Source organism: Micromys minutus (genome assembly GCF_963924665.1).
Source record: "Micromys minutus genome assembly, chromosome: 1".
Lineage (NCBI taxonomy): Eukaryota > Metazoa > Chordata > Mammalia > Rodentia > Muridae > Micromys > Micromys minutus.
Genome location: NC_137969.1, coordinates 227,858,775 through 227,871,912, shown reverse-complemented (window position 1 = coordinate 227,871,912; position 13,138 = coordinate 227,858,775). Strand labels below are relative to the sequence as shown.

Sequence of the window (13,138 nt, the reverse complement as noted above, 5' to 3'; positions counted from 1 at the left end):
CCCTCTGTACCTGGAGAGACACACCTCATGGGCTAACCTTAGACCGATATGAGGAAGATCACTGGGGGAACCCCAGGCTGGACATGCTGTCCATGTCCAGAGCTGGCAAGAGGAAGGAGAGGAAACAGAGGATGCTCTGAGGGGTTTGGGGTTTGGAGAGTGGAGGGCAAGGAGAATTTTTCGAGACTCCATCATGGAAGTTCTTGCCTTGTCCTTCCTGGGGTTTTCCCAGAAGGACAGGATTAGGTCACTTGCTTTGGGACATGCTTCCATGGGAGAGAGTGGCCCTGCGATGAACTAGGAAGGGGTCAGAGGTAGGAATGGCAGAGAGACCATAAGCAGGGAGGGAGCTGACCAAGTTCTCGAACATTCTATTTGGTTCTCTAGTGTCTCTTTGTTTGGTAACATGTTCTGTGATCACCTTCCATGAAGGAATCATGATAACTAGGTCTCTTCATAGGGAAATCCACTTTTGAGGACTTGAGGGTCTAACTCCTATCAGCTGTAGGTAGTTTCTCCCTTTGCTGTGGGAGAGAAGTCAGTCCTGTGAGCCCTGTGGGTTTGGGCCCACAGGTAATTAGTATAAGCCTGTGTTTTGCACACAGCACTACCACAGAGAGTAATTACTAAAATCAGATGCCCAGGACTTGTGCTCAGTTAGTAGGTTTGGGATCACACCTTTGCACTACATTATAAGCAACTTTCCAGGTGATTGTACGACGTCCAGTGCTGGCTACGCTGTGATCCAGGATGCTCCCACTGTTGACAAGAGGCAGAGTTGTCAGTGTGGGTAGGACAGCTATCTGATGGTACAGTTTTATTGCGCTGCTACTGTCTTTATCATATCTCTACGGTTTTGTCTCATGCACTCTTTTCTCCTACTTATTTTTGGCTTATGTGTTTGTTTCCCACTGGACTATTTGAAAGTAGAGTCTATACATTTTAGTATATATTCTAGCATATTTCTATTTTTTGTTATTATTTATTTATTTATTTATTTATTTATTATATATAAGTACACTGTAGCTGTTTTCAGACACACCAGAAGAGGGCATCAGATCTCATTACAGATGGTTGTGAGTCACCATGTGGTTGCTGGGATTTGAACTCAGGGCCTCTGGAAGAGCAGTCAGGGCTCTTAACCACTAGGCCATCTCTCCAGCCGTATCTCTATTTTCTATGCAGTACAAATATGCCTCGTTCTAATACCTATTACCCTCAGCCAGTGTATCCACTTTGTATTTGCTACCTGCCTGTTAATTACCTGTTAGTGGTCATATCAGACAGACTGGTGGTATTGTTATACTTATGTTCAAATAACCCTTAGTGTACTTCTCAGCCTAGACATGCAGTAATAATGATACGAACAGTCCAGACACACCCCAAAGAGCCCATTCATAGTTTCCTTGAAGTGAAAAAGCAGAGGTTCTCCTTTTAAGTTTTAAGGAAAACCTTATATGTCGAGGTTAGTAAGCTCTATAGTAAGAACAAACTATATAACTCTCTGTGAACTTGTGAAGGGGAGAGGAATTTGTGCTATTTTTGCTGTTTCACTTCAGAAGGTCAAAGGTTATGGTGGCAGCACATGCTAAGCACTTAATTAAGATGGACAAGGCTTTCAGTTATAGGGCTCCGTGCTCTCTGGGGTTCAGGCATCTACTGGGTCAAGGGGCACTTCCGGTGCTTGGAGATTTGAATAAGTTCAGAATCTCTGTGTGCATCTATTTTGAGGGGTGAGCATCCTTCCCGAGTGGTGATGTGTGCTTCTTATCACTTTGGAGGTGTATGCTGCCGGGCTGTTCTGCCTTTGGTGGTGTTCACACTGATCAGGATTTGGTACATGCTAGTCCAGGCTGTAGGGTGATGTAAATGTAAAATGTGCACCACATTCTCATAGCTTAGAGGAAAAAAAAATAGAACACCTCACTGCCAGCTTTAACAATAATGTGTTTTGTTGTACTTGGTTAAAATGTTACTGAAATTAAAATGTACTTGCCTCCTTCTATTTTTTTTTAAATTTTAGTCGTTTTTGGAGTGCTGGGGTTGTACCCCGGTTTAAACCTGCTAGCTAGTTGCTAAGCACTGAGCTACACTCCCAGATAGCCTATCCCATTCTTAAAAAAGAAAAATAGAAAGAAAGAAAATTAAAAAGCATCGAGGGGAAAAAGCGGCGGTACAAGAATGGCGTGGTAATCTAGAAAGGTTAAGCAACTCGCTCAAACTTGCTCAATCCAGTCAGAAAGAAAAAAGGATTTGAACTCAGATCTATGCTTTTCTCCCACTGAGTCCATCCTGGGCCAGGACCCTGCCTGTCTTGGCTGAATGACTGAATTTAAGGGGGAAAGTAGGAAGAAAAGTCATATTTGAACTTCATGATTGGATGGCAGCTAAACGTTCCAGGTTGTACAGTGGCGCTGTGGCCACGTGCCGGGCTGAGAGCCATGCAGGAAGCAGAGGGCACATGAGTGAGTCTCTGGGATGAACAAGTGTGGGAAGCTGCCTCCTTCATAGCTCTAAGCATTTCTAGGGCTTTCCAGCTGCTGCTGGAACTTTCTGGCCACTGGAGCAACCTCACGGGATTTGACGTCTCCCTGCATGGTCTGACTACAGCCTCAGTTTCACCTGGGAGCTCATTGGGAATCAAAGAGGAGCCAAATCTCTATCCTACAGATAAGATTCTAGCTACTTTCTATACATGAAGGGGCCAGGGCTTTGGTAGTGAGTCTCTGATGGGCTTCCCTTATTTAAACTTCTGCCCCAGGAATGCCGATCTCAGCTTTGCCACCTCCTGCATGATTCCTTGGGTGAATCATGTAACTTCTGTGATCTGAGCCTCAGTTTGTTCATCAATAAGTTGGGAATAATTACACACAGCCAAATTTGAATGCCTAATAAAGGATAGATAAAGAAGGATATTGTAAATGAAGTGGATGACTTTCTGAGCTTTAATTCTGTATCTTATTTGGGGATGGGGTGATGAGGACAGCTCATACCCAACAATTAATAATTGGGTCTTTGGTAACTTTAAGATAAATTAATGAGATTCCTGTGAATTTGTATCACTAGTCAATCAGTCATCAATAAATCAAGTAACCGATCAATCAAATTAGTAATTACTCTTAAACCTGTGGTTCAGCCCAGTGTGATTTTGTGTGTGTGTGTGTGTGTGTGTGTGTGTGTGTGCATGCACACACACAGGAAGACTCCAGGGATCTCACTAAAGAGCAAATTCTGAAGGGATTGTTCTTGGGGTGGGGATGAGCCAACGAAAGCATGGTCTCCTGGGTGTTGCTGGTCTGGAGACCATGCTTTCATTGGCAAATAGTAGAACTCCTCCCTTCTCTCTCTGCTTCTAGAAATTAACAAATACTGACAGCCCTTCAAATCTATTGTTCTGGGTATAGCAGGTGACAGTAATTTCACTAATGATATTAGAAATTAAGACAGAATTCAGCTTATGAATATAACTCATGAATATACAGGTGCACACGGGAAGCCCTGTCAAGTGTCATACAGCCTTTGGGAGATCCTACTGTACACTCAGGAGGAAGTGAGAATGAAAGGAGCAGAAGATCAGTTAATGACACCAGGACAGTGGCTTTTGTTAAGAAATATCCGCTTTTAACTTATGTGTATGTGGTTATGTGCAGACAAATATAAGTGTCCTCAGTGGCCAGAAGAGGGCACCCAGGTCCTCTGGTTGTAAGCCAACTAGTAGGTGCTGGGAACTGAATGTGGGTCCTCTGGAACAGCAGCAAGTGCTCTTAACTGCTGAGTCATAGCTCTAGTCCGTATAAGAGGTCTGTTGTTTTCCCTGGACATACCTCTCAAGAACAGCTTTTGTAGAAGAACTACTCTTGGCTGGAGTCTCTTTGTTCTCATTATAGGTTTTTGTTGTTGTTGTGGAAAACTCAACAGCTTTAGAATTTGAAATCATTGTCCCCAGTGTGAGTGATCTTTGAAGATACACACCACAAGAAGGGCAGAAAGGTGACAGGGAACCAGAACTGAGGAGAATAAGGACCCCACCCATGGCCTCTGCTTCCTCTCTTTTCTCAGAGGTGCTTGGGTTTCCTGCACCTTGGGGCACAGGACCCTAGAGCTCCTGAATTTAAGGGTTCCTGAAACTCAGGTTACCAACAGGGGTCACTGCTTTCAAGTTCCAAGTCAGCTGAAAGAAGACTGTGAGTGGCCCAGGTTGGAGTTTAAATAGGCCTGGCATAGTCATCAGTTGAGCCCCCCTGAGCCTGCCCACTATATGACCTGTAAGGCATATATAAGGTGATACACGGTCATGGATGCTATGGTGTCAATGTGTGAATGGGGAGTGAACATCCTTGGGAAGGGAGGAGTAGTCTCTTGGAGAGTAAGGTCCAAAGGGTCTAAATCAGAGTCTAGAGACCTGTCTTTCTGCTTTCATGGGCTCTGGCACTGAGGGCAAGGCATGGACCCACTCAGAACTGGCACCAACTGACAGAAAGGGATAGCGACACAATTGGTCCAACTCACAGGAATCATCCAAGCTAATATGTGTGGAAGGGTTTTGTGCTGTGTGCCCAGGAGAATGTTAGGGGCTCGCAATAAAGTACAAAATGCCATCTTTCCCCTCAGGACCCAAGACTCAAATTGGGGAGGTGCTAAGTGAGACTCACGATACAGTAAGAGGTCTGGTGGCTTCTCATTGTGTCCCAAGCAAACAGAATGAGAGCCTAGAGGATCCACATGGGCATGGAGGGGTTAATAATGCACTTTCCGTGGTCTTAACTTCGTCCTGTGGCTTTATACTCCTAATCCCAACTATCTCAACAACTGTGCTGAGGTGTTTCTGTGCCCAATTTTTAAGTAGCCTTGAGTGGTCTAGAACTTTCTGTGTAAACCAGGTTGGCTTCAACTTGCAGTATCTATTCTGCCTGTCTCCTGAGCACTGGGGTGACAGATGTATACCACCACATCTGGTGTGCTGTGGCCCATTTTACAAATGAATACATTAAGGCTCAAAGGGATAACTTGTTCTGTGACACCCAGCTGGTGCTATCTGTGGTTTGGATATGGCTTGAGTGTCCCTGAGACTTTTTGTTATAGTAGTTAACATCTGACTGTTAGAACTGAGGTTTAAACTTAGGCTGTCAGACTTTAAGACAACACTCTGAAGTGTTGCAAGAGGAAGATCTTTGGAGGGTGAATTCTGGCTAAATGTAGATTGCCCATGGATGGCAGAGGAGAGGCGATCATAAAAGAAACCATGACAGCGAAGACAAAAGCACAGCCTGAGCCTGGGGTGGGGTGGTTGGATCAGAATCAGGTTGGCACTGGTGGCCTGTGAGGGAGTGACTGACCTCAAGCCCCCATTCTCATCTCTGTTGTCTCTGTGGCCAGGGAGTCATGTGTCATGGAGGATGGGTTAGCCTGGGCTGTGGGGAGGTAGAGCCCCAGCTGGGGGCTTTCCTGAGGAGTTTAGGAGGGAAAAATTAACATTGGGATGCAGATAGAGAAGACCAGTTATGGTCAACTCTGCCTGGTGAACTGATGCACAATTGTTGGAGGAAGTACTTGATTCCAAGAATAGTGGTGGCCCATACAGGACTCCACCTCTATGGGACCGACAGAAAATCAAGTTAACCCATGCATGTACAACATAGTGCCAGATAAACATATAGCAGAGAAGAGGGAAAAAAAACAAAAGAAAGGATACAAGTGGGCATCCGTGGGACTAAGGGCCTCTTGGAGGAAGTAGCATTTGAACAGGACTCATAGGATTCTGAGTTGTCAGACCTATGTCTTCCAGGAGATGAAGAGATCCCTTGCCTAGGAGAATTCCACACACATTGCATCAGTTGCCCCTGTAGTCTTTATCTCTGTTTGCCAAACCAAGGCCCTGGGGAGTGTGGGGGTTTGCAGCCTCCCTGCTAGGCAGCCCAGCAGTAAGGGGAGGGAGCTGGCTCTCAGCAGGGCTGCTCTTTTCTCTCAGCTGACTCCCTCAGAAGCCCTGGTCCCTTTGTTCTGCCTGCCCCCTCATCTCCTGCCTTGACAAGTGGCCAGCCTTGCAGAGCCCCCTCCAGCATCTGCTGTGGCCTCATCTTTCTGCCTGATTTGCTTTTACCTGCTCCAAGGGGCTGGGGCCTGGTTGCCAGCTGTGCATGTCAGGCGGACTCAGGCTTCACTGAGGAGGCTCAGGGAGAACCAGGGCCTTAAGGTGATTACCCTTAGCATCCTGGGCACAATGTCTGTCGGTGCCTCAGAGTGATAGCCAGTTCTCACTGAGTATTGGGCTATTTGGAGGAAGAAGAGGAGGAAGAAGAAGAAGGGGAAGAGATGGACGAAGGGGGAGGAGGAGATTGACTTTTACTAATTATCCCTGGCAGGGATGGGGGCAGGGAGGTAGTGACAAGGAGAGAGGTGGAATTTCTTCTTCTTTTCCTTCCTCTTCTTCCTTCTCCTCTTCCTCCTCCTCTCCCTTCCTTTCTCTTCCTCCTCTTCTTTTTCATCATCATTTTGAAAAGGATAAGCCGAGCAGATGGCAAAAGTGATAGTTTGACAAGGTGGAGTTGCTTGTGAAGTGTGTGTTTGGAGGGTAATGGCCACGGTCCTGGAGAGACAGCGACAGCAAAGTCCCCAGTAAGATATATGCACTTATATTTGCGAGCGTGTGCGTATGGGAAAATCTATCCTGGGCTTTCCCACCACAGGATCCTTGGAACCACTTCTCTAGAGCAGGTTCTGGGCCTGCACCCCAGACTTCTCCTGCCTCCCCTTCTTCTCTGTCTCTGGCTGTGGCTGGGAGCTTACCACTCACCAGCAATGAGTGACCAGGAGAAGGCTAAGGTCCAGCAGGGAAGGAAGGCAGGCGTGGGGCTTACAATAGCTTATAAAAACCTTGCTGCTTTTCTGATAGCTGCTGTCTTGAGATGCAGAGCTGCTGCCCATCTTTCAGGCTAGTCTCTGTTACTACTAAAGTCTAGCTCCTTCTGCCCTGCCCCTCCTCTGGTCATGTGACCCACCCAGGGAGACACCCAGGGTTCTGTTGTAGGTATCAGGAATCCAGCTCCAGTTGACCTTAGGTCCCGATGGGAGGCCGGAGGTAGACTCCATACAGGAGCCCTGCCTGAAGCCCAGCCCTACTGTGAAGGCCAAACACAGAGGAGGAGACTGGGCCCCTGAGGCTTTTAGGGCACACAGTGAGGGGACAGAAGGCCATTATACTTCCTGTTCCTCCATCACCAGTGTGCTCATCAGCTGAGCAGTCCACAGGGTAACCTGACATCTTGTGTCATGTTTAGCAGAGTGTCTGTCAGTAGAGTTCTCTGTCAGTGAGGCAGAGACACTGTATGGTAGAGGGGTCCTATATTTGATAGATACAAGACTGGATTAGATATTGCTCTGTGTGACAAGGCACTTGAGAAAGCCTCTTAAGGGAGTAAGGCTTTGTTTTGCCTCACGGCTTCAGAAGGGTCAGCCACAGCTGGCTTTCTCCATTGCTGTGGGTCTGTGGGGAACATCCTTTGACAAGAGTTGTAGACCTTCACATTGTTTCACTGTAACCAGGAAACAGTGAGACACAGAAAGAAGACTTGTCTAGGACAATTTTAACCCTTAAAGACATACCCCCAATACTGTTCCTATGTACTCCAGTTTGGCTCATCTCCTAAAGTTCCCATCACCCCCACACAAACTCCATCGGCTAAATGATACCACTAGCCAGGGATTTTCATGTTTAAGTCATGCCCCCACCTTTGGGCCACACTTCCTGTTTGTATCCTGGTTCTGCATTGGGTAGATGAGCGGCGTTGGGAAGGCCACCTCACCTCTCTGCCGCCTCAGTCCCCTCCCCTATACAAATGGGCGACTATTAATCTTCCTCCTTGGAGTTATCATGGAAACAATGAGATGAGCCCGGGTGAGTAGCAGCCTGATGCCAGGTTGTTACCTAATCCTTTCCGTCTCCTCTCAGATTCCCTGCTTGTCAAGCAGGGTTGGTTTGGGAACAAAGGCTGTGTGGTGCAGGTGACTTACTCAGGCCCCAAAGTGTGTGGCCGGCATAGTAACAAGTGTCTCCTACTCAATGTTTCCTCAGGCTCGCGGCTCTGCAGGTGGCAGGAGGAGACATGATGCTGCCTCTCAGGAAGACCATGACAAGCCCTACGTCTGTGACAGTAAGTATCTCCTGGACTGCCTCAGCCCAGGCTTTCTGTGCAACACCAGCAGTCACCCACCAGCTCTGGGCTTCACTGGGCTTTCCTGCTTGCAGCTCTGCTGTGGAGTAGTCTGGGAGGGGACCCTATCTCTCAAACTGGGCTTCTGGGTGTCACCTCTCCCTCCTGGCTTTCTACTTGCTTTCTCTCACTTTAGAGATTCTACATTTGTCCATTTCAGAATCACAAACAAAAATGTAGCCCTAAACTCTCTGGCAGAGGCACGTGGCTCAGAGCTTCCCACTGGTTTCTCTTTAGTTTCCTTTCTCTCCTCCTCTCTCCTGTTGTGGGCAGGGCTGGCTATGAATCTTTCTATGATGGTGGCTTGCTTTGGACAAATCATCTCCACTGTTCCCTCCCCAACTCAAACAACTTTTGGAAGAATGGTTGCCTGGCTCCTGGGTTAGAGGCTGGGGATGGAATGAGGGCAGAGGCCAAAAAAGGGGCAGGAGGAAGGACAGTGGCTTTCTTTTCTCTCATATGCCAGGCATATATGGTATATCATCATGTGGTGGGTTCCACAGCCTTGCCTGTTACCCATCATTCTCCTGGGAACTTCCTGCTCACTCCATGGCAGGACCACGGGATAAAACGTAAGGAGCACAGTGGAAGTTCCTTTTCCTACTTTTCCACCGGTGAGTTCAGAATGTTGTTCTGAGCCCTGTGGCGATGACGTTTGGTGGGACAACATTTGCTAGAACTCAAACTCCCTGATCCTCATTTGGCTGCTTCATATGCCCTGTAGACGACATTCCTGAGCTTTCTACGGGTCTCGCCATCCTCAGGAAACTATATTCCAGGAAGAGAAGGAAGCAGAGCATGGGGGTCTGGCACACTTCCTGCTCCTTGACAGGAGATACCTGCATTTGGTCTGGTCCTTATTTCCTGGATGTCATTTAGCTGTGTCCCGAGATGTAAACAGTCTAAGCGGGCTTGTCTTTGGGAGACTGCTTCTGGGCAGTCGGTAGGATTTCCAGCTGTGTGTGGCACCCCATTAAGAGAGCCAACAGTTGCTTGGGAGCTGAGATGTAACTACCTCATTCCTCTTTTAAGAAGCCGTGATTCCTCATTCTGTGACTTTCTGCTGTTCTAGACAGTGGACTTAGCCTTTCACTCTGTCTTAGTTAGGGTTTTATTGCTGTGAACAGACACCATGTCCAAGGCAAAGTCTTATAAATAAAAACATTTAATTGAGGCTGGCTTACAGGTTCAGAGGTTCAGTCCAGTATCAAGGCAGAAGCATGGCAGCATCCAGGCAGGCATGGTGCAGGAGGAGCTGAGAGTTCTACATCTTCATCCAAAGGAAGCCAGGAACAGACTGAGCATCCTCAGGCAGCTAGGAGGAGTGTCTCCAAGCCCATCCCCAGAGTGACACACTTCCTCCAACAAGGCCATACCTTCTACTAGTGCCACTCCCTGGGCCAAGCATATGCAAACCATCACATACTCTATTTCTGTAACTTCAGAAACGTTACATTGTTAAGTGTGTGTCTGTGAGCGGGGTTGCTGCATGCAATGGCTTGTGTGGAGGGCAGAAGACAACTTGTAGGAGCTGGTTCTCTCCTTCTGCCTGGGGGTTCCAGGGATTGAACTCAGGCCATCCGGCTTGGTAGCAAGTGTGCTCACCTGCTGAGCCATCTCTTGGGTCCATTTTCTAGAACATTCTTGGAATATTGCAGTGTAATAGTATCCTGTATTTCCAGACTCTTGATGCCCTTTTCTTTTTCCTTGCTTCAACTTCCTATTTCTTTCTTCTCTCCTCTTTCTGTGACAGCTACGTCTGGGAGGGTTTTCTCTAGGAAGCATCCATTGTGTTTGCCCTCTTGCCCGGCTCCTGGTCCTCTTCCTCCTGCACAGAGGCTTTGTAAGCCAACCCCATCCTCCAGCTCCTGTTCTGTGCTTTCAGCAGACCCTCTCCTCCAAACTTCCCAGCTTTGCTAATGGGCTGTAGGCATCCTCTACTCCTTTCTGCTCCCCTCCTCCTCCCACTGAGTGACTCCCTTATGCCCCCCCATTTCCCCTGCAGAGTTTGGGGGCACTCATTACAGGACGCAGGCTTTCCTCGAAGTCACAGCAGCTGTTTCCTTGGCTCTGCCCATACATGTTCTGTCTCCCTCTTCCTCCCCCTGCAAAACAAGGTCCACTGAAGTTTGCCCTTCTTCCTTCTGGCTCTCTCAGGACACTGTGTGACAGCTTGGTGATTAATAGACTTTATTTTTATCTGGTGCCCTTCAGACATGGGATCCCTAGGGGTAGGAGTGACCTTTGGAGAGGTCATGAAGCCCACCCTCCCACCCCCGAGGTGGACAAGGAATGCTTTTAATAATCTCTAATGCATCCTAACTAGAGAGGTGTCCTGTCGCCCTTCCTCAGTGTCCCGAGGGATGGCGTTACCACAGCTGCCCTTTCTCCACAATTCCAGCTGTGCTTCCCATGATTATTTTTCCTTAATGGTAGCTGGACTGTCTCTCTCCTCCACGTTGCCCTGTCTTTTCTGTCTCCTTCCCCAACAAAATGCACTCGGCATTTTGGTCTAGCATCCCCTGTATTCTTGGGTAAACCTAGGATCTTACACCACGATCTCCTGCTCCCAAATTCCCTCTGGGTCCACATTGAAACACATTAACCAGAAGCAGCATCCAGACCAAGTAGCTCAAAGAACAGCAGGCATTCGCTTGTTTGATTAATGCATCAGCTTCTGGCACAACCCCTGTTTTCCAAGAACATGCAACTGCTCTGTATACAACTAACCACTTCCCAGCCAGTCCCTGTCTGTCCAGTGCCAGGGTCTCTCCAGGTGTAGAATCTTTTCTCCAGAGGCATTTGATTATCTTTCTTTCCATAAATCACTCTGAATTTGGCTCCATTGAATCTCAATAAACAGATACAATAATGTGTGACTTCAATATACAAGATTCAATAAAGGCAAATTTAAAGACATTGCCCAGTAGTTAAATTCCATTCTCCACAGACTTGCAACCCCTGCCATTTTTGTATTTGAGGTTTGATTTGCATAATTCCTACTCCATCTTTGGAGTTATTTATGAAAATATTAGGTCACCTTGGACCCCAGGCACCTCTTTCCAGATTTATGGGGGTTGGTAAAAGCCATTTTTTTTCAGGTACATTTGTGTTTAGCCCTTCCTGGTTTGTATTCCTGAATATAGTCGATGTCTTGTGGTGGTGTTGGTCTAGGTGTCCTTCTTACCACAGGTGACTGAAATATTATTTTAGTGGATAATTTCAGGTGATAGAGGTTTATTTCTTGCCTTTCACTCAGCCATTGAATTTATTTCATCGCAGAAATATTAAATCATCTAAATGTAATTTATTTTTTTTCTCCAGATCTATGCTGTGCACATGAATTCTTCACTTTTCTACCAAGTAACTGATCTCTATTAATTATCTTGAAATTTGACTGAGTTGAAGGCTAAAGTTCTGTTTCTTCACTCTGCCTTTTGGCTCAGAAAAGGTGGTCATTACCTTAAAAACAAAGCAACAGAAGTGGACTTGGTTGGGGAACCTGACCACGGGTGCAGAAATAGCATAGACACTCATGAAAATGTCCTCCCTCCAGACTTCCCCCATCGGAACCACAGGGCCCAGGCCTGGAGCCTGCATGTTCTTACCACTCCCCAGGGCATTCATAAGTATGGTGATGTCTGAGGACGGCAGGTTCTCCTCATTCCAACCTAAGGGCTCTGGCCTTGACCATCTAGCTCTTTAGTGTTCCCTGTCTCTGTGTGTCTGTCTCTGTTTCTCTGTCTATCTGTCTGTTGTTCATCTGTCTGTCCATCTGTCTGTCTCTCTCTGAGAGCTGTATATGTATATGTTTTGTTTGAGCATGATGCACACACATGCCAGAGGACGGCACCCAATGTTCTACTTTATTCCTTTCTGGCAGGGTCTGTCTCTCGCTGAACCTGGAGCTAGGCTGGCAGCTGGCAACCCTCTTGTCTAAAAAATAATTCCAAAATTTTCTCCCAGCCCCTGCTCTTGGAAATGATGACTCTGAGAATTATTTATCAATAAATGCCTAGGCTGTAAGCGTTGGCTTGTTTTCTGACTTACTCTTATTATCCCTTGTATTCTATCCCGAGTTTATCTCCCTCCTGGTTAGTTGCCTCTTCTTTAGTCCTGGTTTGTTTCTGCCTCAGCATCTTCCTCAGTGACTTGCTTGAATCTCTTGCCCTCTATTTCCCAGAATTCTCTCTATCCCTGCTGGATGTCCCACCTCTTCCTTTCTGCCTCAGCTCATTGGCCATAAGCACTTTTATTGACAGGTGATGCTTATAAGCGAGTCTCTCTACACTCATGTTTTCAGCCCCATACAGTGCTGGGGTCTCAGGTGCTCATCCTGCCACAGTGTTTTCCATGGGTGCTGGGATCAGGACTCGGCTCCTTATGGCTGTGCAGTGCTTACTCACTAAGCCATCTCTCCAGCCATGCCGAGAAATCGTATGGCCCCAGGATTCTCTAGGCAGTCCGCCACTGGCTTGCCTCCCTGTTTTACTTGGCTTCCTTCAAATCTTTCCTTGGTAGTTCTTTCAGCTCAGCCATCCAGCCTAAAACACAACCACCCTGCACCTGACTTTAATTTACCCAGGAGCATGAAGCCCTAATGGTACCATTATCCATGTTCTAGCTGGGGTGTTAAGTGGGGACAGACATGAAAGGAATCCTCGGGTGCGGGCTCCTGGGATGTGTTCAGTGTCATTACCTGAGTTGCTGGACCTTGTCCTAAGTGCTTCTTAGCTTTGAGTTGCTTGGCGCCCTTGTCATCAGGGCAGACTCCCAAGGAGAGACCTACTTCCATGTTTTCTTTGTTCAAGGAACATGAGAGAGAAGGAAGATGGTGAGGCTGAGGCGGTGATTGAGAAATTCAGTCTCTATGTGGTAGCCATTCCGGGAGGAATAAGAAGCTTCTGTGTTTTTGCTGGACACAGGGA

The 13,138-nt window shown here is 47.2% G+C and overlaps 1 protein-coding gene across 2 annotated transcripts in view; it reads left to right on the top strand.

The window, feature by feature from the left end:
- DPF3 (double PHD fingers 3) overlaps positions 1 to 13,138 on the top strand; it is a gene marked incomplete at its 5' end in the record, with an annotated part of 270,133 nt that overhangs the window by 162,721 nt on the left and 94,274 nt on the right. For both annotated transcript variants that reach the window (XR_013975648.1, XM_080942426.1), the window contains one exon: positions 8,072 to 8,150. Coding sequence is in view for 1 of the 2 variants with exons in the window: in XM_080942426.1 (XP_080798552.1) it covers positions 8,072 to 8,150 (79 nt within the window). The remainder of the gene's footprint in view (positions 1 to 8,071; positions 8,151 to 13,138) is intronic.